This window comes from Ovis aries, chromosome 15 (genome assembly GCF_016772045.2).
Source record: "Ovis aries strain OAR_USU_Benz2616 breed Rambouillet chromosome 15, ARS-UI_Ramb_v3.0, whole genome shotgun sequence".
Taxonomy (NCBI): Eukaryota; Metazoa; Chordata; class Mammalia; order Artiodactyla; family Bovidae; genus Ovis; species Ovis aries.
The window spans coordinates 74612013-74637711 of NC_056068.1; the positions used below are offsets into that span (position 1 = coordinate 74612013).

The window sequence follows — 25699 nt, forward strand, 5'->3', positions numbered from 1 at the left end:
AGTCTCCTGTCACCTGAGCTGCTAAGTTTCTACTCCTCCTGGATGGTTTTAAATGCCTCCTGTTCCCCTCTGTGCAAAGGGTCTTGTTCCAAAGCCACATCCAGCTTCCCAAAGCCAGCTGAAGGCCAGAGTGACATTGCTAAAGGCTGAGGTGTTACCAAGGAAGGAAGAGCGCAGGACGCAATGCCGGCAGAAGGCATTGTTGTTGGAGGCTGGATGCTGGAACGTGCCAGAGGAGGAAACCGCCCGGCGGTTGGGTGTGTTCAGCTCGTGTTCTCAGATCCCCTCCAGGAAGCGCTAAGATTCCGGTCTCAGAAAACTCAACATCCTTCACTGCTGGAGACAGTGGGCTTCCCTGGGGCTTCAGGAGGAAGAAGACTGGGTCTAGGTCCCCAGGTGAAAAATGGTCCTTTGTGAATTGAAAAGAGCACAGATGGAGGTGGCTTAAAGGGGGCAGAAAGGCCAAGTCCATCTGATCTAGACGTGGCAGCTGAGCAGGAAGGGAATGCCATCCTGGGAAGGCATTTCCCAGGAATTTTGATAATTTTGGACATGTGGCCAAAAGACAGCCGGTCATCTCGGCCAACTTCCAGTCCTGAGGGTTACTCCCCTAAGGGCGCTGGACACCTACAGGTACCATCCCGTGGGTAGGCCAGCTTGTCTTCATGCTTCGCAGCCGTTCTGTGGGCATTTCTGTCTGTCGCCTACTTGCCTCCCCCTAGTTAACCCTCGGTTCTAGGCCTTGGCTGAATAAGGGGACTGCACTGACTGCTGGGCCATTTTTGTTCAGGAGTAACTTTGTGCATCGTTAGCATTCATGTGAGAAGAGCTCACCAAGAAAATGTACTATTCAACGAATATTCATTGAGCATGTCCCAGGCACCCTGCTAATAACCGTGGATAAAATGACATGGTGATGCTGATAATGGCTAGCGTTTAATAGGCATTCCCTATACACCAAGCACAGTGCCCTGCACTTAAATGCGTTACCTCATGCAATCTTCAGAGTAGCCCTCTGAGGCAGGTATTATAAGCATTACCTTTGTACAGATAAGAACATGGAGGCTCAGAAAAATTGTGATACGCCCTGGGTCACACACTGACTAACGACAAAGATGGAACTGGAACCTAGAATCAAGCATTTTGCCATAATGGTTCCCAAGATGAAGAAGACATTGTAATTATAAGTCATCAGCAGATGACAACTCCCAGAAGCAAAAAGTGCAATTAGACAGAGGCAAGGCAGGGAGATGGGAGGTTTGGGTGAAGCTTTAAGGGCTCTTTGAAGCCTGGGTAATTGTCCCATGTATGCCCTGGGCAGGCAGGCTGCAGGCCCCCAGGCCAGTCAGATCCTCAGTTTGGGCATTAGTCTCCCAGCTGCACACACACATGCACACACGCGCACACACACACACACAGAGCTCACCTCGTGACCACTCAGCCCATGGCTGCAGCTATACCCCTGGTGCGCTCAAACCTTGACTACTTGCCTCTAAGGCCTTGATCCCAACCTGTTTTTCAGCACTCGGGAGACAGAAGCCTGTGTGTTTTCTCCATGGGTCTGGGAAGGGGCTTCACGTACATCTTTTCCTTCCCAGTGAGTAAAGGCATTCCAGCAGGGAGAAATCCTTCCCCAGGAAGGGGATGAATCAGGAATGGCAGGTTTGTTCTGGATAATACCCTGTGGAATAATGGGAAGTGGCGCTCAGTGAGCTCCCCTGAGTCCCAGGGGAGTGGGGCTGGGAGGCTGGAGTGTCTGCTGATACGAAGAAACAAGAGCGAGCAGGTGAGAACACACAAACACAGGAAGCCTGTGATGAAAAGAACCGGCAGGACACAGCCCTCCAGGCAGCGGCATGAGAGGGGCCCTTAGGACGGGGACAAGACCAGGAAGTTACTCCTTAGGATCTAAGCCATCGAGGAGCTACACACAGCCGGGGTGGGGCCGGGTCAGCCCTGCCTACGTGGCGCTCTGACCACCGTTTCCTGGCTGGAAGAAGGTGCCTCTGTGTGAGCAGGAAACAGCCACTGGAGACGTGTGACTGATGGGAGGCAAAAGGGTGCTCGGTAAACTGCAAACATTCCCTACATGTGTTTTTTCGCTGCTCTTCTCCCTACAAGCCTTAACCTTGGAAATTGTAACAAATGGCAAAGACAAAAAACCAGGAAGCCAGTGTAGGTGTGTGGAGTGAAAAAAAAAAGAATTGTTGACTACAGGGGGATGATGTGGACTCTTAGAACAAAACTCAGCTGAACACCCCCTCCCCCCACCCCCGTCCCCTGAGAGAAACAGGCTGGGAGGGCATCAGCTGCCCCGTCTCCGGCCTCTTTCAGATTCCTAAGGGCGTCCCCCCCCACCCCTCCCCACCCCCCGGTGAAGGAGCAGTACAAGCAAATTCTTTCATCCAGTGGGAAGCACCTGTTATATCCCTTCTTTTATTCATGCAACCAGTGTTTACTGGAGGCTATCGTGTGCAAGTCCTATAATTAAAAGTATGATTACAATTGTGATCAACACTGTAAAAGAGATGTGTATGATGCCATAAGGGCCTGTACTCAGGATATCTGATATAATCACTTATACAGGGGACCATGATTAGGATAACTGAACCAATCTGATAAAACCAGAGAAGCGCTGATAATGACGCTGCGATCCAGAGGATGAGCAGATATTAACTAGGTTAAGAGGGCAATAGGAGTAACCCAGCGATGAGAAAAGAGCTAAGCAAATATGCTGCAAGCAGCCAGAGTGCCATATGTATTGGTTAGCTTTGGCTGCATAACAAGTCACTCCAAAGCTTAGTGGCTTAAAACAACTTTTCTTAACCCAAGTTTGTAGGTCAGAAATTTGGCTGGATTCAGCAAGGCACTTCCCGCAGTCTACTCCAGGTTGCGTCGCTGACTTGGGCTGAGGCTCACTCATGCACCTGTATCAGTGGCCAAGTCAGTGAGGAACCGGCTGGCCACTGGCCGGGGCTCTTTGGTTCTCCACTGCGTGGTCTGTCGTTCTCTAGCAAGCTGCCCTGGGTTTCCTTCACAAGGCAGTTAAAGGCATCTAAAAAGCAGCAAAAAGGATCAAGTTCCAAAGCTCAGGCACTTCTCACCCGCTGTAAGCCACTGACAAAGACAAGGCATGTGGCTAAGCCCGAATGGGGGGAAGAGGCACCAACCAAGGGTGTGGTTACAGGGAGAGGGGAACAAATTGGGAGCAGTAACCTCAGTGCGTTCAAGGAATTAAAAGAAAGCCGAAAGACTTTCCCTGTGAAGGGGAACACAGCTCGGGTGAAGCTGGAGGTGGGCAGGAACCAGGGCACGCAGGGCCTCTAAGAGCGCTCTAAGATCGAGTCTTTAGACCCTAGAAACAGGCCAGCACTCTGGCTTCTGGTTCTTTGTCATGCAGGCCTGTTTATCACAAATAAATCCCTTGAAGGCTGTACTGCCCTGGGTGATGGCTCTGCCAAGCTTGAGAAGCCCAGGACCTCTCAGTTCAGTTCAGTCGCTCAGTCGTGTCCGACTCCTTGCGACCCCACGAACCTCAGCATGCCAGACCTCCCTGTCCATCACCAACTCCCAGAGTCCACCCAAACCCATGTCCATCGAGTCGGTGATGCCATCCAGCCATCTCATCCTCTGCACCTCTGAAGCTGCCTAATCCCAGGAGTTCTCTCTCTCCCAGGCCAACAAAGCTGTGAACTCCACCCCAGAGACCGGCTGTTTTCCTGGAATAAGAGCTGGGGAAGCCACGTGAAGGCAGCTGCTAGATTGCCAAAGATCGGCAGGAAAGTAAGCAGGACTGGTACTCCCGGTGTAGCCAGCGGGACACCTGCACTAGCTGTTAAAATACCAAATGCATCTGGACCACTGATGGAGGCCACTGCCCTGAGTCAAGCCACTCTGGAATATTTTTCCCTCCCCGGCTATCCTGGCCCCAGACCCAGCAATAAAAGGAGTAATATCTGGCACGGGAAAGAGTCACCAGGACATCAGGATCTCCAGACACTGATCCAGCAAGCCGCACCACTTGAGCATCACCCCCTGGCTATCAGGTGACTGGTCTCAACCAACCGAAGGGAAATGAAACTGTGAGCTCACGGTTGAGGGTGTTGAGGGTGATACGAATTCTGAAAACCAGCAACTGGTCATTGAATCCCCTCCTCCATCTCCATGTCTCTCCTCCCCAAAGCCAGAAACACCTGGACCCCACCAAGTTCTGCCTTCACCCCTTCAGCATGTCCCATAATCACACTCAGACATCATTGCACTCTTTTATTCACAGAAAACACAGATAAAGCATTTCAATGTTCATTTAGCAAACTGAACCACTCTTTTTTTTTCTTTTTTTGGCACAAAGAAATATCACAGATGGACCCCAAGATCAATCAGAAAACCATAATATTTATCAGCCATCACTGGTCCAGGGGCAGCCACAAAACTCAGACAGACAGACAGACAGCGTTGCCACAGACTGGAAGAAATAAACAAGGTCCACGTTCACCTCACAGTAAAAACCTGCTCACCGACAGGCAAGGATGGGCAGGAAGGGGCAGTTTTCTCTGCTCCAAGGAGTGGGGGGCAGCGGATATTGGGAGGCAGAAGCAGGATGGGGAGGGATAAACACCATTCATAAATTAGAGACAGGTGGCCTTTTTGTTTTTAACCTCTTACCTTGTTGAAGTAAGACAGTGCAAAAACTACCATACCCTGACCACTCGTCCATTCAAAAAACCTCAGAAGTTGTGTGGTTTGGGGTGTCTCTCCTCTCAAGCGCCTCTGTGTGTGTGTGTGTGTGTGTGTGTGTGTGTGTGTGTGTGTGTGTGTGTACGTGCGTATGTGAATGTATACGTGTGGTGCTTGTAAACATTGTCACCATCCACCAGAGACACACACCCGAGTGTCTGAACGGTGTGGGGTGGGGACTGGACCCCACTTCACCACCCCCTCTGCCCCAAGGATTCCTGTCCAAGACATAGTGCAAATTTCAGAGACAAAGAGAGGCAGGTGGAAGTGGGGAGGGGGGCGGACGGGGCAGGTAGGACACCAAAGACGGGGTGGGAGAGGGAAGGGGGAAATAAGGCAACAGTTAAAAACGGTCCATGTTATCAAAACCGACATCGTGTGCCCCCTGCCCCCACCCGCGGAGCCCCGGTCACGAGAAAGGGCGGAAGTCCCGCTCCTCCACCAGGCTGATGGAGGGGTTCTTGAGCTCCTCCTCCGAGCTGGCCATCTTGTAGCCCAGCTGCGCCAGCACCCGCTGACAGGCGTTCTGGGCGAAGGCCACGATGTCGTAGGAGAGGCGGAAGCGCCACTTCTCGGCCGTGGCCGCCGAGTTTCGCACCGTGCCGTACTTGTGCTTGCCCAGGGTGGGGTCTCCCCGCGTGTTGTTCTGGATCCAGCGTGCCACGTGGCTGTCCAAGGGGATGCCCAGGAACCCGTAGATCTCCTCAGTCTTCTTCATGGGGTTCCTGGCCAGGTCCTCGTAGCGCACGAGCATGTACTTGCCCTTGAGCCACGGGGGCCGCATGAGGCCGGTGGACACGGAGTTGGAGAAGTCCTCGCACACGGTGGTCAGCTGCGTCACGTCCAGGTTGTAGGGCTTCCGCCCGGTGCCGTACCAGAGCCGCCAGAGGCGGTACGTGTCGCGGAAGGTCTCGCTGCGGGAGGCCAGGATGCCCCGGGGGTCCCGGACCAGCTGGATGACCTTGAGGTTTAGGCGAGGGTCTTCCACCAGGGCCCGCAGGTCGTTGACCTCGGGCACGCGCACCGTCTTGATGGCCACGTGGCTGCGCTCGCGGCAGGCCTCGGCGGCCACCGTCAGGTTCAGCAGGCCGCACCTGCGCACACAGTCCCCCTCCTCCAGCACCAGGTCCCCCGAGCCCGGGGCGTCGCACACCGGCCTGGAGCACAGCACGCGGCTGGCCCCGCGGCGGAAGATCCTGTCGGTGGTGTGGTTGACGGGCGGCGGCTTGATGTAGTTCTCCAGGAAGTAGAGGTCGCAGTCGTAGAGGCTCCTCAGGAGGTCCCGGCTGGCGCCCAGCATGACCCGCCGATCGGCTGGGCTCTTGCCCTGGGTGAAGCGGGGGATGAGTGTGTTCTGCACGTGGTAGAGGGGCTCAAACAGGTAGAAGACGTCCAGGTGCTGGTTGAAGAGCTGGCCCACGAAGGAGGAGCCGCTGCGCGTGGTGGCCAGGATAAGGATGTGGGTCTTGCGCGAGAGGTTATAGGCGAACGTGGGGCCCTCCTCGCACAACCGCTCGGCCAGCCCGGCCTCCGCCAGGCCCGGGCAGGTGTGGAAGGACTTGGCTGTGAAGGTGCGGATGGCCGTGTATTGAATGGCGATGGAGGCCAGGGCGAGGAGGAGGACGGCCTTCCAGGAACATTGCATGGCTGGGCACCTTCATGGGGCTGCTTCTCCAGCATGTGAGGTCTGGGGGCCAAGGCGGGCAGCCGTCAGGGAGCAGCCAGACTTGGGTGCCCCTGACGGCGGGAGGCGGGCACCAGCTTGCTCCCTGAGAGGAGCTGGGTCTCCAGCCCTCAGGGGAGGGGCCCCAGTTCTATGGTTCAGTGCTCCCACATACACCTGAGCACTGAAAGGGCTCCTACGCTAGACTTTACCATTCTCTGGGGACTCCCGGGGGCTCTTAGGAAACCCATTCCTATACCCCAGGGCCTAACCTACAGAATACTGTGGGGCCTCCCATCAGAACTGAGTAGCTTAGTGGGGCCTGACCGGGCAAGACCCTAACTCCCTCAACTCCCATACCTGGGGAATGACCAGCTCCCACCCACCTCAGCCATTCCTCTTTCTCTGCCTACCCACCCCTGCTGGCATCTCCTGGGCCACCTGCATCTCTGTAACCCCTGCTGGCATCTCCTGGGCCACCTGCATCTTCTTCCACTCCCATGAACTGGCACCCACTTCCCCGTGTGGTCCTCTTTCCTCTGTCTTCTGCCCACCCCCAGGAGGAAGAAGGGCCCATGTCACTTGCTGCCCCCTGACCCAAGGCCCCATGCAAAAAGAACCCTTGCACGCCTTGAGTGGGTGGGCTGCTAGCAACCTCTGGCCACCAGGCTGGGGAAGGGGGACAACAATGTCAAGCCCTTCCTGCTCCCCCCATCCAATTTACAGATGCAGGTGACCAGCTTATTCCAGTGGAGGACTATCAGGGCTCATGGACTCCCTCAGAGGCAGCTGGCCCAGAGCAGACAGGGTCCAGGGGCTGCTGAGAAACCCCTTCCCAGGCCCCAGTGGCCTCCAGGATTTGCTCCTGGCCACTGAGGAAGAGGGTGGCCCCCAGGTGGCGCTAGTGGTAGAGAATCTGCCTGCCAATGCAGGAGACTCAAGAGACACAGGTTCAATCCCTGGGTCGGGAAGATCCCCTGGAGAAGGAAATGGCAACCCACTCCAGTATTCTTGCCTGTAGAATCCCATGGACAGAGGAGCCTGGTGGGCTACACAGTCTGTGGGATTGCAGAGTCAGACACAACTGGCTATGCACACGTCTACTGAGGAAGGGGTCCTGGTCATGGGGCACGTGAGTGAACTGGTTTAGGTGGATGAACTGGTTCCTCCAGCACCCCTCCCCCATCCAGTCCTCAAGGGCCTCCACCCTTAGGCCCTCACCCCCTTCAGCCCACAGGGTGAGCTCAGGGACCCCACTGTGATTCCACAGTGGCCCCAGAGAACCCAGGCCGGGGAGAGAGAAGGAGAAGGGTGGAAGAGAAGGGGCATCTCAAGGAACGGAGGAAGTGTGGGGAATGGGAGGGCAGGGAAAGTGGGGGTCTGCTGGAGTCCCGGGGTAGGGGCCAACCCGAGCATCTGAAAGTTGCCCCCCGCACCACCCCCAGCCAAGAGAGGCCAGCTCAGTGACCCGCCCTGGGGAAGGCAAAGGCAGGGGAGAGCTCCACCAACTCACCAAAGGGGGGCTGTTCGGCGCTGGGCAGTCTGCAGCTGCCGGATCTCCAGGCCTCGCCGGCAGTCACAGCCCGTGCAGCAGTCCTGTGGCCAGCAGACTGCAAGGAGACAGGGAGAGCAGTGGTGCTGAAGGGGCTCCCAGCGCCCCCTCCTACCTCTCTCCCCTGTTGCGTATGCCCCACGGACAGCTCCCTAGGGCTGGGCAACACAAGCCCTGTCTGCTCTCCCAGATCTACCCACTGAGACTCAGGGCTCCAGGTAACCCAGTGCCATCTCTGAGTCCCTGAGTCCAGCCCTCTGAGTCCCAGGCAGCATCCCACCCCCTTCACCCACCTCTCCCACCCGCTACCCATACCCTATGAGAGAGTGATTCTCCAGTGGGCAGGAGGCTGGCAAGCCTGCATGCCCAGCTGAGAGTCAGTGCCCCATGTAGGGAACCACCCCAGAGAGGCACCCGTCCCAGCTACCACCCAAGAGAGATGCACAGAAATCCACTGGACATAAACACCCCCAAGCTGGCCAGCTCAGTTCAGCTCTGGTGATCGGACTGACCCAACCAGACCCAGTACCTAGTGCCCAACAACGGTACCATCAGGGTCAAAGTTACCCCAGAAAACGGGGCCGGCTGGAGCACAGTCCAGATGGGTTCTGCATTTAAAATCCGCAGCATCCTGACCCTTTGCGATTCACCTTGTTCAGTGATTTTCCCCAATGGGGGTTAGCGGAAGTCAGGAAGAGCAAGGAGCCTCACCCCAGATCTCCAGGTGGAAACGGCAGCTCAGTGGAGGCAGCCCACCCTCTGAAGCCCGGGAGGAAGGGACAGAAAGGAAGCGAGGTTCCTCTTCCACCCACACAGAGAGAGGAAAATGACTACCTGAAACTCAAAGCACAAATGGACCAGGGAGCATCCTTGACCTTCACGCTCTTTGCAAACCCTAAGTCAAAGCACCAAGGTCACAGCATTGTTTCGCTTAGTATCCAATGAGTATTTCCTAAGCGCTAAGCGGTTTACCTACCTTGGCTCATCAGTGCTCCGCAAGAACTTTATGTGAAAGCCAGTATCGGTTCCATTTCACAGGCAAGAAAGCTGAGGCACAGATCCGGCAGGTTCCCCAGAGCCCATGCTCCCTCCCTCCAAGAAGACCTGACTTACTGTTCCTCCAGGTTACCCATATTGGGCCTTCAGACATGCATGTAATTAATGTCCCCTGCTCATTTGTGAATCAGCGCGAGTGGCACCAGATGTTAGAAGGCGATGTTCAGATGACTTCTGAGACTTAGAGCATGCTCTTCCCTTTGCTGTCTGGTCTGGTTGAACTACTGGGCTCGTGGAGGTTGGGTGAATGCCTGCGCCTTCTGCGTATTCTTCCCACGTTCACTATTGGGCACAATTCCCCTTGGGGGCGGGACAGTGGGTCCTCATTTCCCAAATGGGTGCTATCGGGTTCAACTCACTCACCCAGCTCCCCACACCAGGGAGAGAGTCTGTTTTCCTGAGAGCCCCTGCTGGAAGGTCAGGGTCCTCACTCCCATTGTTCAGATGATGAAACTAAGGCTCAGACCGCGCCAATGGGCGTGGTAAGCAAGTAAGAAATAGGAGAGACGCGAGTCCCTCTGGATCAGACTCTTGGGCCGGTGCTGTGGCTCTTCTACCATCAGTTTGGTGCAGAAGGAACATGCTGAAGCTCAGGGACGGGCAGGGGGCTGGAAGCGGCTCGGGGAGGCCTGTTTTAGGTGCAAAACCCTGCTTGGTGCTTAGAGGAAGCAGTACCTTGTCACCAGATGGCAGTAAACAGGGGAAAGGCGCAGTCAGGTTCTGGGGAACCTCCAGTGTGAGCTGAGGAACGCACCCCCATCCCACACTGCCTCACCCCACAAGAGCAGAAGACGCTGTCTCCATCAGCAGGGTTGCTCGGAGGACGCACAGAGAACAGCGTCTCAGCTTTATATGTGACCCATGCAGAGTGCAGGCCAGCCCTGCCCAAGTGCCCCAAGACAAACGTGAACGTCTTTAGAGAACAGGTAGGGAAAGTCACCGATATTCGAGCAGAGTAATATTTTTAAATTATTCGGGAGTCCCTTCTTTAGCGGCAGTGCTGTTTCATTCGGCCATATTTCCTTTGTATTTATTCACAAGTATGTTACTATCTAGCATGAGCCAGGTACTATTCTGAGCACGATGGGTAAAATAACATGAAAGAAAGCAAGTACTTCTGGGCACTCATGATGTTTCTCCCAGTCACAGGCTCCCTTTCCAGGCATCAGCTCATCTAGCACTCACAGTAACCCTGTGGGATCATGGTTCCATTTTACAGATAAGACAACTGAGGTTCTACACAGATAACTTCTCCAAGCATAGAGCCAGGATTCCAGCCAGGCAGTATGCTCAAAATCCTCCTCCCTGACCTACTCCCTCTTCAGCTACATTCAGCACCCTTTGGTCCTCACCAAGACAGGAAATGGAAGCTTTAAAGAGAGTTCCCTTAACTCTTAAGATTCCTGTTCCAAAAACAATTCACCCAAGGTTTTCTTTAGAGATGAGCATCTTTCAAGAAGGAAACCATTTTAAGTTTGTTCCCCTCACTTCCTTGAACCACCACCACCCCCAAAAACTAAGGCCAGGATTGGAAGCTGCTGTCTTTGCCAGTAAATCAGAAGGAATTAAAGCATCATTGCAATGCTATAAATCCCTTAAAAAGCAGGACTCAGATTTACAAGGTGCAATCTGGACACCCGGGAGGGGAAGATGTTGAAGGCAGGCCACCCGTTGTCACTCCTCGAACCCCCCACCCCCAAGGAGGGCAAAGCCAGGGCATGGGAACGGGAAGATGGAGGAAGTCAGGCCCTCCTAGAAATGCCCCTGTTCGCCTGCCAGCCTGGCAGAACCAGGCCCAGGGCCCGCCAAGTGTCCTTGGTATGCTGGAAGCAACTGCCCTGGAAACCAGAGGCCCTGAGGCCGGGCCCCATTGTTCCCAGGGGAGCTCTGGCCACTGCAAGGGATACCTTCAATACCCCCATCCTCTAAGCTGGACTGTGGGCCCCAGAGCCCCTCTCTGGGGCTTCTTGAAGCTTCTGGCCTGGCATCCCTCCACCTCTGGTGAGTCAAAATCCAGGCAAGCCTTAGACGTGGGCATCCAAAATCGAACTTCTCTTGGGAGTCACCCACTCTCAAAGGAAAGTTCAGACTTTGGAACCAGCTACCTTCAAATTAGGGTACAGGATGGGGGTGGGAAACACCTCCACCTGGGAGAACTAGAATTCAGAGCTAAGAGCTCAAGCCTTGAAACCACACCTACCTGGACCTGTCACTCAGCAGGACGCGGCCCTGGGTGACTCACTCGTTTTCTCTGAGCCTCAGTTTCCCCACCCGTAAATTAAGTATAATGTAGCAGTAGTCATCTGAACAGGCGTATAATATGGTACAGCCTTGCACTTGGGACGTTGGCTCTGGCACTAGCCCTGTGGATGACCAGATTCCCCAGTCTCCCTGGACCTCTGGTTTTCTCACCTAAGAAATGGGGATAATTTTAACAAGCCTGTTTTTTTAGGATTGATTACTTCATACAGTGTCTAGCGAGGAGGAAGTGCTCAATAAGTGTTAAGTTACTTTTATCGTCATTGATGCCTCGTGTGCTTTCTGTCTCAAGGAGGTCTCTCATAACCCATCAGCACTGACTGTGGCCCTGAGGCAGACACGCTCCCTGACCGCTGTGCCCAGACCTCTGCCAGGCAAGCGTCTGCCCGGAGCCCCTGCCTTCCTGCACACTCTCCCAGCCGGCGAGCTCTCTTCTGCGGAACCGCCGCAGTGGCTTCCCTGCTGCCCTCTAGTGGCCACATCCTGCAGTGCAGCTCCTTAACGCGGCGTCTCGGCTGGGTTCAGAATTCCTGCCTGGTTGGCTGCAGTCTAATGTGAGGACGCAGGCAGGCAGGCGGCGGGGAGGCGATGTTGCAGGAGCAGCGAGGTGGGGGGATGACACGCCCACCCGGGCTGCGGGCTCTGCTCTGTGCTCCCCTCTTCCCTCACCCACACACCATGAGGCAAGCGGCAACAGGCAGCCTCACAGCATCTGGAGGGCCTCGGCTCCCTGGTCTCCTTCCGCTCTAGCAGGGAAGGAACACCGAATGTCATAGGCTGGAGCAACCCACAGGCTCTGCATTCGCCTGGCTAGTGACCTTGGACTCACCCCCTGGCCTCTTTGTGACTCGGTTTTTCCCTAAACCCAGTGACCCAGGGCGTCCCAGGTCTGGCCATCGGAATTTTCCGATCGCGGGAAGCCCTTGTACTTCATCCTCAGGGTCAGGACCACCCTCCTTGAACGATGCGGGAACCCTCCTTCGTTAGCGGGAAGGCTCCAGTCACCTTCCAAGAGGCTACCAGGGCTGGCAGCTCTGCCCCTGTCTCAGCCTGATCCGTGGCTGCCCCGGTGAGGCCCAAGAACCAAGGGACGCTGCCCTCTGACGAGTTCATCTCTGCCTCCTGCTCTGTTTAATCCTCACAACCCAATGCTGTGGTTCTTTGTCTTTTCTGGGTCACAGACCCCCTTGGAGAGACACAATCCCTCTTCCCTGAAGATCCATTCGGGCCCACAGTTTTACACACACGATCAGAAGGCTCTCAAACCTCCTAACACCCACCCATGAGCATCCTTTCTCTTCCCTAGAGACTTAACCCTTTCATTATTAACATTCTCCCCCACCCGAGCATTTTCTTTTTAACCAATTCTGTCAGAGAAGGCTCCATAGATGTTTAAGTACCAAGGTGGAACCATCACCCAAGATATATTATTAAGTAAAAAAAAAAAAAAAATTTTAAGTCTAGGGCCAGAAAAGACATGGGCAATAGTGTGCCGCCATTTCTCATTTTTTTAAGGGAATGTATGTGAGTATATCTATACACACACACACACATTTAGTTGAATCAATGCATAAACAACCACAAGAACTTGCACCGAACCAGTTAACTGTAGCTGCCAGGTGGGAGGAGCTAGGAGACTGTTGGGAGGAAGGCACAGTTTATACTGAGCATGTTGATCCAGTTTATTAACTTTGGGAAACAGAAGCCACCTCATGCAAGAACTGGAGGGACAACTGATGACAGGGTGTGGCACTGAAGCCCAGCACTGACGTCTCACTGTGCCCCCAGGGCACTGCTCTCCCCAGGGCACCGCTGGCTGGCAATCTCCACCGGCATACCCAAGGCACCGGGGTTGCATTCGCCATCTTTCGGCCAGAAAAACTGGGCTCAGTCTGCTCAGGCAGGGGACAGAAGTCACCTGGGGCTGCTGAGACAAGACAGGAGCTGAAAAAGGGGGAGACCTCCAAAGCGGGACCTGAGGCTTTGGGAAGAGCCGCTAAGGCCCAGTTGGGGAGATGAATCCCCTCCCGGTTTTCTCCTTGTTCCCTTTTCCCCTGCTTTTGTGAAGTCCGGGAAGACAGGAGAAGCAGAGGAAAAAAACCTGATCACTGTATCAGATGATACAGCTCATCAGAGTCAGGAGTCAGCATGGAGGAGCCCCGAGGCTCTGGGGTCTCTGAAACTGGAGTAAGAAGCAGAGGGAGCTGGACGGGGGAAGAGATGGACGGGGGCACGGAGTTGGCAGACAGGCCTCTGGGATGGAGCCTGCAGAAAGGAAACGCTTAGTCCCTGTGTCTGCAGTAGCCAGTGATGACCTGCTCTGGAGACATCGGGACTCGTGAGAGGCAGCCACGCTTCTCTGCTGTTGGTGAAAAGTTGGTGGATGGTCATCTCTGGATGCTTGCCTTTGGAACCATGATTGTGAGAACTTACCCCCATTGGAGGTGCCTGAAGGATGTGTGTACTGGTTCCATGGGGGTCTGTGGATAAGCCATGAGGCCCAGGGACTCAAGAGATTGTGTGCAAAACACATGTTTGGATTGGTGTGGATCTGGAGAGAGGGCCATAGGCCTCACAGGGTTTCACGTTTGTTTAGTTAAAACATAAAACAGCACAGTTTTTTCTTCCTAAGGAAAATAATGTGATGAAAATGAGGCAAGGGGAAAACAGGGTTATGCATTTCCAAAAGAACGAGGAGCCAGGTCAGTGCACAACAGCCCATGAGGTTACACAGACAGGTCAGAGTTACCTGGCAGCCAATGAGAAAAGGGAAATATTTCATTTACGTGTTTCATGGGATCCATGAGGTGAAGATTATAGCACCTGCTCAAGAGATGCCCAACTATTCCTGTTACTGAATCCAACACAAGGTTTATCCAGAAGGCTCTCCTCGAGAGCCCTGAGCAGGTATCACTGTCCTTAAGACCCCATACCTAGTAAGTCCAAGGACAAGTTTAGCAGGACTGTGTCCTGAAACAACCTTCAAGGTAAGCAGGATGCCCACATGTAGTTCAGCCAGTGCAGCCTTGGGAGGAGGTGATCTGATGGTGTCCAGACTCAGCCTCTGAGGTCTGGGTCAGCCCAGGGGTGACTGGAAGCCCCAGTACTTCTTTCTCTTTGGGGTCATGCCCCCTCAATCTGAAACCCTGTGGGGTCTATGGTCCTTATCTCCAGATCCACACCAATCCGAACATGTGTTTTGCACACAATCTCTTGAGTCCCTGGGCCTCATGGCTTATCCACAGACCCCCACGGAACCAGTACACACATCCTTCAGGCACCTCCAGTGGGGGCAAGTTCTCACAATCATGGTTCCAAAGACAAGCATCCAGAGATGACCATCCACCAACTTTTCACCATCAGCAGAGAGGCTTGGCTGTCTCTCATGAGCCTCGATGTCTCCAGAGCAGGTCACTCCAACATCCACGTTTTGACCCTCGGACATGCATGGTGTTCCAAGTCTCCTTGAGACGTTACCCGTAGGCGTGCAAGGAGGCAGGCTGGATGGAGGTTGGACATCCTGGCTGTGGGACCAGGCAGGGTTGGGTCGACTCCTACTGCTGATGCTTTACCCTGAGCAGATCACTTAACCTCCATAGGCCTCAACTGTCCTTATCTATGAAATGGGAAAGATGATCACAGAATCTTTAGAATATTTGGATTGTGAGACAGAAAGCTGATGCAGCTTAGCACAGGGCTGGGCACAGAGTGGGATTCACTAACAACCCTGAGCATGATTTTGAGGGACTACTCTGCTTTCGAACTGTGGTGTTGGAGAAGACTCTTAAGAGTCCCTTAACTGCGAGGAGATCCAACCAGTCCATTCTAAAGGAAATCAGCCCTTAATATTCATTAGAAGCACTGATGCTGAAGCTGAAGCTCCAATACTTTGGCCACCTGCTGCAAAGAGCCGACTCATTGGAAAAGACCCTGATGCTGGGAAAGATTGAGGGCAAGAGGAGAAGGGGACGGCAGAGGATGAGATGGTTGGATGGCATCGGCTCAGTGGACATGAGTTTGAGCAAGCTCTGGGAGACAGTGAAGGACAGGGAAGCCTGGCACGCTACAGTCTGTGGGGTCGCAAAGAGACACTACTGAGCGACTGAATAACTCAAACCTACAAACAGGCAATAGTGGCCTGGAAATATTCAAAGAAATTACAGTAGCGCCACAGCCTCCGCCATGAAGCTCTCACCGCCTGTGTAGGTTGGAGACGCTTGTTGTTCAGACTGCAGAGACTACCTACAGTCCTGCCGGTCAGCGGTCCCGACCGAGCTGAGGGAAGCTTTCCCCAGCAGCAGGGAGAGTGATCGACCTCCTGCCGCATGGCCCCAGTGTGCCTGACTCCTCGCGAGGGAGGGATGAGTCAGAAGGGCCCATTCTCTGTCTCGGGCTGATCCTACCACAGCCGGGCCTGTAGTAGGCGGGCCACTCTGCACCCACACCGGACGGAAAGGCCCCGGTTTCCTGTCCCCCCCCCCCCGCCCCCCGCCCCTCCCCACCAGCCGGAGTCGTCATCGGAATAGTACCCAGGCCCCGCCCCCTGGATACCGGGGGCTTTAGCCCCTCCTCCCGGCTTCAAGGATGAGAAGCAGCCAACAGCCGCTAAAGCGAAGGCCGCTGCTGCCCGAGGGGCTGGGAAGGGGAGCCTTCTGTCCCTGGATCCTGGAGTCTCCAGTCTCGGGCCACCTGCGTAAGGCCCAGCTAGCCCCTGGGGATATGGTGGGGAGGGTTGGGCGCCGGGGACGCTCACCTGAGCTTTGGGGCTATTACATGGGATGGAGGAAATGCTGAAAGGTTGTTGCTGAGCCAAGAAAGGCGCTGGGATTTTTGGCCTCTGAAGACGAGGAATTCAATCCGGGGCCAGTGACGAGGCTTGATCACTCAGAGCTTTTGTGTAATAAAGTTTTATTAAAGTATATTCTGACACAGACATCAGAAGAGGGCAGAAGGAGTGCCTCCCGCCCCGCTAGTCTTTAACCGGATGTTATATAGCTACTGCTGCTGCTGCTAAGTCACTTCAGTCATGTCCGACTCTGTGCGACCCCAAAGACGGCAGCCCATCAGGCTCCCCTGTCCCTGGGATTCTCCAGGCAAGAACACTGGAGTGGGTTGCTATTTCCTTCTCCTAGCAGACTGCTAATTAGAGACAGGAAATGTCTCAGAACTCAGAGACTGGCACCAGGCCCCTCACCCACGACATGCATTTTGAGATAATGTTGGCACAAGGTAAGTTGTCCCGGGCCATAAAATGATTGACGTGAATCTTGAAGAAAGGCAGGTTTCCAAGCAAAGCCGTAGTCTCATTAACATAGCTTACGAGAACATTTGCATGAGTAAAACATACTGGTTTGTCAAGTAAAACATACTGGTTCTGAGTCTTAGGCAGAACCAAGTTGAAGACAGAGTCTAGGGTGAATACATAGCTCATACATAGCTTAAGAAAAACATTTCCATAAGAAAAATGCATTGGTTAGCTCAAGGTTTGAGAAAAGTTAAGTTCAGGTGGAACCAGGTGTCGTCATGGCAACACAGAATTTTAAAAGAAACCTCTTTAAACTTGTATAGAGAAGGGGAAAAAAAAGTCTGACACTTGCAGTTTGTTTCCTCCTGCCACTCAAGAGAGAGATTAAAAAATGTCTCACACTTGCAGCCTGTTTCCTCCATCTGGAGACCCCTGGCCTTCCTGCCTGTCACCCTCTCAATACCCAGAGCTGATCACGGGCCTCGCTCCCTTCAAGCGGGGGCTTTCCACAGGTATTGCTGCCATCTTTCACAGACGAGGCGCATGAGGCTCAGACACGTGAGGGAACTTGTCCAAGTGTGTGCGGCTTGTCCTTGGTGGGGGCCGGGATTCAAGCTCAGCTCTGAGGACCCCTAAGCACTGGCCCTAACCACAAAGCTGAAATCCCCAGACCACACCCAAGAGCATGGAATGGCACCAGCACCTGGAGGCTAGAGGGGACAGGCAGGGCCAAGGTGGCCACCAGGATCCCCACACACACAGCGCCAACCTTGACCTCAGCATTCATGCAGACCCAGAAGCGAGTTCACCCAGCAAACAGCTAGTGACCATCTCCAAGGATCAGACCCCTGCTGTGTCAGCTGGAGGGACACGGGCTGCCGGCAGCCCTACCTGCCTGGTTCCTGGCACACCACAGATGCGTGGGTACCATCTCACCGCTTCCCGAGTGGTTCTCCCCTCCTCAGCTGAATGACAAAGAGAAGCCCATCGCACAGATTAGAAAAAATAATGGTGCGAGCATGCGGAGGGTACAGGGCAATGTCCCACCGGACAGGCACTAACCAAAACACACTCTGCCCCCCACTCCGGGGCCCTAGCTCTGGTTAGACAAGTAGAGGTGGGGGAGTGGGTGGTTTCATGGCCAGCAAGGCCAGAAATGCCCAAATGCCATGCAGCCAAGAGGACACCAAAACACGTCTTGATTACCACCTGGCCTGGAACGGTCTGGAATGGGGCAGAGGGTTTGGGTTCAAGGTCCAGAAGGTCCCCCTGGCCCCTAAGCCCAGAACTTAACACCAGCTCCCAGCTGGCCCCAAGGATGCCAGACGGTTCAGCCTGCCAGTTGTCTGTCTCCTGGATGAGAAGTGTTGGGGAGAGCCGCTCACGGGTACCCTCACAATCAGATGAGCACCTCTGCCCCTACATCAACAGGGACCTCCCGAAAAAGACATGATGGCAACTGCTCATGGAGGATCCATCTCACAGGGGAGGGGCCGAGGCTCACTGAGGCTGAGCGGTGTGCTGAGAAGTGGCAGCCAAGGGGCCGGATGCAGGTTACACGGTTCTGTGTGTGAGGTGCATACGCAGCGAAGTCCTCACCTGTCTGAGTTTCTCCCTAAAGATGTGCCTTCCTTCCCTGACCCCCTAACCCCCGTGGTCTGGACCCCAGCTATTGCCCTGACCCTGTTAAGGCACACTTAAGAGGTCAAGAGCAACAGCAGAGGCTGAGACCCAGACCTCGGATCCAGGGCAGGCTTACCCTCATAGGACTTTCCCAGGCACCCAGGGAGAGGAGAGATTGCCCACCTCCCTTAAAGATCATGAACGCAACACTCAATGTCTCGGTAATGCTCTTAGTGCACTGGGCAAGGCACTCACTCCACGGCACCTTTGAAGTGTCGGCACCAGACATGTCCGTCATCTCCACCTGCCTACAGAATCCCTGAGGGAGGGCGCCAGGCCCTCTGCCCACCCACCCATCTTGGGGTCAGGGGGTGCCCAACTTGGGGCCCTCGGCACCCTGCAAGGACGCAGTGGGTGATAAGCGACTCATTTTCCCCAGCAGAGACCCAGAGAAGGGGAGGACTGTGCTCTGTTCTCTGTCCCAGAGGAAGAGATGAGCGTTTGCGACAATTCCCAGCCCACGGCCTTCCAGCTCTAATCAAGGAGCAAACACCAAGAGAGAATCTCTAAACATTTAGAAAACGCGGGAACTCTGTGCCCCACGCGGTACCGTGGGGATTTATAAAGAACAAATCATGCCTGACAAACTTGATAGCTTTCTTGATAGAATTACAAGACTGGTAGATCCAAGGAAATGCAAGCAGGGTAATATATCTTGATTTTTAGCAAAGCATTTGATTCAGCGCCTCAAGTAATCTTACAAAATTAATTCAAACAGACTTGGCCCTAAGCACTTGTCATGGGGCTAAAAGCAAGAAGGGGCAGGTCCCAAGGGTCCCAGGTGGAGGAGGCAAGCCCAGGGGGAAGGAGCTGAGGGACAGAGTCCGGGAGAGAAGGCAGGGCTGCCAAGACCCAGCTCTGTTGGGTCAGATCTTACTAACATCTTCATTAACGATCCTGAGAGAGGGAGTAAACAGTCCGTTAATGAAATTTGCAGAGGGTATTAAATTGGAAGGTGTTGTGAACACCAATGAGGATGGCAAACGGTCCAGAGACCTGGGGGAAAAACCTAGGCAGGAAACTCAGCATGGAGGGGCATTGGGGGCAGGGAGATTCTGGGGCCACCTGGGTGCCAGGGAAGAGGGAAGGACGTCCCCAGGGCGGGGGTGGGGCTGGGGCAGCCAAGGCCAGCTCGAGTGATGGCTTTGACTGGCAAAGCCCAAGGATCTCAGTTTTCCCATCTGTAAAACAGAAGGAAGAGCAAGCAGGTGTGGAGGATGAGCCATAGCTCTGAGAGCTGGTACTGATGCAGGGACTGCCCTTTAGGGAGCTCAGAGTGGACGCCCTCCTTATGGGGGGGGAAGGAGGGGGACGGTGACCAGTGACGTGGAGAGGAGGAGGGGTTGTCTGCAGGCCAGGGAGGGGACAGCAGCAAACTGAAAGACGGACCCATGAGGGAGACTGGCTGGGCCATCACTGGAGCCGAGTGGCCTCGAGCCACTGCCCAGACACTGCCGAGGCATGGGTTGCTGGGGTAAGCAGATGTGGGCAGGCGCCCATCTCCCAGCCTGCTGGGCTGGAGCCCAGAGCCAATCCAGACTTGTAGGGCGCGCTGGGCACACTTGAGCGGCAGAGGTTCTAACCTGCAGGGATGAGGCCAGCATCTATTATCTTTCTAGAGAGTTCCTGATTCCTCTTCAGTGGATCACCAGGAGATGCTTCTCCAGCCAGGTGAACCCACCTCTCCGGGATCTGGGAAGTTCGCCCCTGCTCCAGTCCCCTCTCTTGGTCTTCAGAGCTCCAGGGGGCCGAAGCAGGACGCTGCCCGGCCATCTGGACTTGGGAGGATGTGTTCCCGCAAGCCTCCCAGGCAGGTGGGGTCTGAACAGGAGCCAGGACTCCCAAGCACAGTGCTCGGGCCCCCAGCCACCTAAATATGTGCTCCGTGGGAGGAAGAAAGGGATGGCTGGTTCCCAGCTGGGGGTGTATCGGTGCTTGCTGGGGAGGCTCTTACAGGAAGCAGGAGGCCAGCCCCGCCAGATGGCAAGACCACCTTGCCAGATGTCAAGACCACCTTGCCCAACGCAGAGGGGAGGATCCAGGTGAATCCAGGTGAATGCACCGCCAGGGGGAGTGCCCTTCCAACACCTTCAATTAATGGTGCTCACTGAACACTCACTATGGCCGTGTTCTCAGTGTGTGCCTCGGATTAACGCATTTGACCTTCACAACAGCCCTATGAGGCGGGTGAAGAGCTCTTACTTTCCCATTTCACAGAGGAGGAGACTGAGGCATACATTGGTGGCCATGAGCCCTAGCACCTAGTCAGAAAGCCCGTGGGAGAAGCAGAACCTGCCAAGAGCCACAGAAGGAGCTGAGCAGCTCCCAGGGTGGGAGGGGTAACCCCAGTGGATGGGGAGAGGCAGCCCCTCCCACAGGGACCCCAGAGCCTTGCCCCGCCGCTCCCTGTTCCCCATGAAGGGAGCTGGTCCAACTCCAACCACACTTGTGGAGCCTAGATTTTTACTATATGTTTCCCTTCTCCCCCACCACCACCGCGATGAACAAGTCTGTTTCCATGGAAACCATACCGTGACTCAGGGCTTCGGGACCTTCTCTGAACCAGATTATGAATATCAAATGCTCTCTCCCCTCACCAATGCAGAGTGAGTTGGAAAAGTAAAGAGAGACCCACAGTGGACAAGGGAAGGAGACAGGGATGTGGGGAAGGGGAACTGCGGCGGGGCTGGGGGGTGGGCGGAAGGAGGTTCAAGCCTCTCCCCGGCCAGTGAGAGCATGGCATCTGGGCCCCCTGCAGACTCAGCGGAGCACAGATGCACACCTCCTGCGTGTACATGTGGCCGGTACACTCACACCCCTGCATCAGCCCCCTCAGTGCCGCTCCTCGGGAACTAGGGCCCTAGAAGAACACATCCCTTCGAATGGGGACCTGCCCCTGGCAAAGGTGACCACGCAGGGGGAAGCTTGTCGGCAAGAGGAGCTTGACTTCAGATGCTGAAGAGGAACCCTCCAGCCAAAAACATGGCAATACTCAGCAAAGAGGGAAATTTGGAATTTTAAGGGGAAAATGTGCTTCCGCTTTGCGATGAGGTCGTGTGTTACCGGTACGTGCCAGGAAGGAGGTGGGACTAGGATTTCAAAGCCTCAGCAGGGTTGGGGGCAACCCCCGCCACCCTGGCCTAGCCCCTCACCTGCCAACATCAGGACAGCAGCAGGGGAATGAAAGTTTGCAGTGCCAGGCTTCGGAGCCTCCCTCAGGGGGCCAAGGCCCCAGGGCAAATCCACCCCCTCCAAGCCCCAGCAGCTCCAGGAGGATCCAGGAAGGAGGAGGGGGGTGTGGGGGGGAGAATAGATTGGAGGCTTGTGCCTCCCTGGCGAATCCAATGTGTGAGTCATGACGGTGAGAGGGCTTGGAGAGAGAAACAGGGCCCTGGTGCTGCCCCTAAGTGTCCCCAGCTGCTGCGGGCCGGGGCCTGGGGACTGCCCATCTAAGTAAGGTCTCTGCCTGTGGCAGCCAGCCCCACCTCAAGGGGTAGAGGAACCCCAGAAGCAGGCACCTGGCACCTCGGGCCCCCTCCTGCTTGCCTCTTACACCACGGCTCCGGCTCCTCCAGCTGGCCAGAGCAGCTACCCTCCCAGTCAGGGTCCCGCCTTCCGTCCCCAACCCCCAGTCCCCTCTGCCTCCAGTCCTTATCTATCCTCTGGACATCCACCTCCCTACCCCCTGCCTTCAACTCTCTGTCAAAAGTCTAAGCCCATTCTCTGGCGCCTGGACTCCCTAGATGCCTCCAGCTTCGGAGCAGTGTTTAAGTCCATCAGGAGAAAAGCCGCACCAGAGGTGAGGAGCGGTAACCCTGGGAGGGGCGGGCGCAGGATGGGGGCGGCGGGGGGAGGGTACCCTGTGGCATCGCAAATCAGGCCAAGGTGCCACCTGAGGGCTACCATTAGGTCTTACCTTTTAACCCCTAGCTTCCCGGCCAGGGCCACTCTGGGTTCCCAGAGCCTGGGAGGGGCTGCTCTCCAGGAGGGGAAGAGCAGGCGGGTGGTTCTGGCTTCCGTGGGAGCTCTGCACCTTCCAGCAGCCCCTGTTCCCCCCTCCCCCTCCAAGACCAGTTCATCGCAGAGTGGTGGGTGCGGGTGCGGGGCACAGCCTGGGGGCAGGAAGCAGACGACAGCCCCCGTCTCCGCGTGCAGCGTGGTTTTGGAAAGTTGGTGCAGCCGTGGGGACCCCAGGGTCTGCAGGGGTCTCAACAGCCCCGAGCCCGGCAGGCTATAGGACCCCGAGCCTCAGGCAGCCCCCGAGTGCGCTCCGCAGCGGAGGGGATCGGGCGCCTCGGGGCCGCCGCGCGACTCAAGTTTGCTGCCCTCCCCGAATGGGGGCGGGGAGGGCCAGGGCGATCGCGGCGTTCACCCGCCGCCGGCCCCGGAAAGCCCCTTCCTGCACCCGACAAGCTGCGGTCCTCCCCCCGCCCCGCACCGCCCGTAGCGACAGTCCCCGAGCGGAGGGGCGTCTCCCACCGCGCCCGCGCCCCTCCCGGCTGCTGCGGCGAGAGTCCGCTCCCTCCCGCCCCGGGGTCCGCCGGGCCCGGCCGGTACCTGGTCGGGGGCGCGCCGGGAGCCGCTGCAGCGCCCAGCGCCGGCTCCATCCTCGGGTCTGGAGTCAGGCTCGCCGGGGGCCGGCGGGCGGCGGCGGGTGCGGCGGCATCCTCCGCCTCCCGCGCCCTCCTCCTCGGCCTCCCTCCTCCTGCCTCTTCCACCGCCTCCGCGCGCCCCTCACGGGCCCCTCTTCATGGCCCGGGGGCGCGAGCCCAGGACCGCTCGGCCAGCTGAGAGCGTTCTCCGGGTCGGGGTACCGGATCGGGGACCGGAGCGCGAGAGCCCCGGGGGCGCCGGGCCGGGGGACGGGGGCCGGGACCGAGAGCGCGGCAGCCCGGGGCGCCGAAGCCTCGCCGAGCGCCAGCCGCCCTGCGTCCCGAGCCCTGGGCAGCAGCGGCGGCGGCTACGGCGCCGAGCGAGCGGCGGGCGCTGCGGTCCGGGCTCCACCCCCCCAAAGCCGCCCGCCCCTCGGCGGCCGCCCGCCCCCTGCTCTTCCCCACCCCGCCAGCGCGCGCCCTCACGCTCCCCGAGCCGCCCTGCCGGCTCCGGCTCCCCGCGCTGCTCCGGCCACCAGCCCTCGGGACACCCCTGTTCGCAGGCCGGTTCCTGTGCCAACCCATCCAAACCCGGGGGGAGCCACACCCACAACCCGGGTTTTGGGAGCCCGGCAAGCGAAGGCGCGCCACTTTCTGTACACACCCCTACCCCGCCCCCGGTGTGTGTGGGGGGCCGGGGGGAGGTTGGAGAGCGCTCACCGAGGGCCTTCTGCCTGAATGCCCCTCCACCTCCAGAAGTTCGCCTGCAGCCCCCAGCCTGGCCCCGGGACCCCAGAACCCCGAACAGGAGCCTTTTGGTATCTTTTGGTACCAATACCCCAGCACACACCCCTAGGTCACGCCCCTCCACCCCCGTTATTTCTCAGATGTGGAAATGAATCGTTTGCCCCTGCTCCGTTGGTACCTCTTGGGCGGGGTCCACAGGCTGTTCGGGGTGCGGGGCAGGCATTAAGATGCATTTGCTGGCGGACCCTCTTCCAGGCCAGCCCTCCACCCCGGCCCCACCCGTCCTACCAGCCAGATGCTGGGGCTCCTAGGTGGAAATCTGGAGCTACTGCCCCCCTTATGTAGGCAGACCCACCGGCAGAGCCCAGAGCCCACAGGCTAAGCACCTTGGCCTCTCATTCTTTGCACAAATATTGACTGAGCATCTCTCAAAGGTCGCGTCTGCATGGGCACCAGGGACTCGCTGGTGACGAGACGGACCCCTGGCCTCTCAGAGTGAAGTGTAGGAGAAGCAAGGTAAACAGGCAGAGAGTACCTGGGAGCAGTGGCCCCTGGGCTGGAGGGGACAGCAGGGAAGCGCGGCTTTGACTGCGCTCGGGCTGGCCACCATGGGGGCCTGTGTCCTCATCTGGCCAATCCCCTGTCACTCCTCAGCTTCTGACCAGTTATCTTCTGAGGCCAGGAAAGGCAGTCAGCTTCTATCTCCACCCATCTCTGAAACTCTATAACTTCCAGTTATAGCCAGAGAGTCATGGGCGACTTGAAAACTTCAGGCACCCCAGGGAAGCCTTCTCACCCAGCCACAGACAGTGCGGTTGAGTGGTTAGCACGGGAGCCCCTGGGCCACAGTCTGCAGAGTATGTGCATGAAGGATGCAACCTCTTTGCACCTCAGTTTCCTCCCCTAAAAGATGGAGAGAGCCGTCCTCACCTCTCGGGGCTGCTGTGCAACACTAGATGGTAAAAATGTATGCAAAGCACTCAGCCCATGCCAAGCGCTTAATAACTGCACAGTGCTGTTACTGCTACTGGCAGGTTGGGGTTCAGGGTAGCCAGAAATGAACATTAAACTCAGCCACCCAGAGAAGGATGCGGCCTCTGCGCTTCTCTAAGGGCCTCCATATTCGGATCACTGAGACCCTCTCCTCCAGAGCCAGATGGTGTGAAAGCCTCTGCCCCCCAGGGGCCCACCAAAACCAAGCAGTCATTTATCTTGGTCACAACTGCAAATTCGTAATGAGATAAACTCCCCCACCCCCACTGGCGGCCAGTCTGGCAGTGGATCCCCATCAGGCCATCGCGATCCGACGTTATCCATGGTCCTCTTCCAGTGGGTTCTTCAGCTGCGGAGGCCTCAGCGTGGCCCGCCCTCCTCCCACCACAGCCAGGATGGTAGCCCCAAGCCTCCATCTCCACCTCAAGCTGATCAGACCTGTTTCCCTACGTGCTCCCCCAAGGAGTGGCAGTGCTCTGGGATGCCCAGTGGGAGTGCTGACCTACCAGGAGCAAGGACTTCTGTGTTTCAAAACCCCGTTCCAAACCAGTTTCCAAGAGGCCAGAGCTGAGCCATCAGAACCTTCCCTTTCACCCAGAGCTAATCCGTCCCCACCGTCTTCAGCCTGACAGGAATAGTCGGGGGCTTAGAGAGCACCTCCTCTATCTCGCCCTCTCAGATCCAGCGCCTCATTTTTCAAATTCTAGTGTGTTTCGAGTGGAGAGGAAGGAAATGTACCTCTGGCCGACATGAAAAGATTGGTGGGGTTGTAATGCAAAGACGGAGTGGAATTCGGAATTTTTTTTTTTTTTGAAGACTAAACTCTAAAAATAGACAAAAGACCTGGTCTCAGGAACACCAGGATTCTGTTTCATTTCCTGGAATCTCCCAGTTTTCAAGCATGAGTGTTTTGTGAGAGCCTACTGTGTGTGCGGCATTGTGGCAGATGCTACAGGGAAGAGAGGAGGGAGAAAACAGGCCTTTGCTCAGGGCATTTGGATCCCAACGGAGGAGCCAAAAGCAGTTGCTACAAATGTGACTTGAGTGCAAATTGTAGCTTTGGAAGTCGGAGGAAGATGGAGCCTCGGAGGGCCATTCAGGGAGGGCTTCCTGGAGGAAGAGGCCATTGAACCGAGGCTTGAGGGATGGATAGGGTGTAAAAAAAGGCAAAA

General features: G+C 56.3%; 1 protein-coding gene across 2 annotated transcripts; it reads right to left on the reverse strand.

Moving 5' to 3' along the window:
* Window positions 1-4253: 4253 nt before the first annotated feature.
* Window positions 4254-23205, reverse strand: CHST1 (carbohydrate sulfotransferase 1). Of its 2 annotated transcripts, XM_027979654.3 has the most exons (3): window positions 22753-23205; window positions 7914-8010; window positions 4254-6424 (listed from the first exon to the last, which is right to left on the reverse strand). In XM_027979654.3, exon 3 carries the CDS (start codon window positions 6380-6382, stop codon window positions 5147-5149), a length of 1236 nt encoding a protein of 411 aa, XP_027835455.1. In that variant the 5' UTR covers window positions 6383-6424; window positions 7914-8010; window positions 22753-23205; the 3' UTR covers window positions 4254-5146. The 2 variants fall into 2 exon arrangements, with proteins under 2 accessions (XP_027835455.1, XP_042089343.1); XM_042233409.2 differs by lacking the exon at window positions 22753-23205 and having other exon boundaries at window positions 7914-9231.
* Between the last annotated feature and the right edge of the window lie 2494 nt (window positions 23206-25699).

Excerpts from the sequence above, each read along its gene's own strand:
- CHST1 (XM_027979654.3), bottom strand. The coding sequence starts at position 6,382 with ATGCAATGTTCCTGGAAGGCCGTCCTCCTCCTCGCCCTGGCCTCCATC.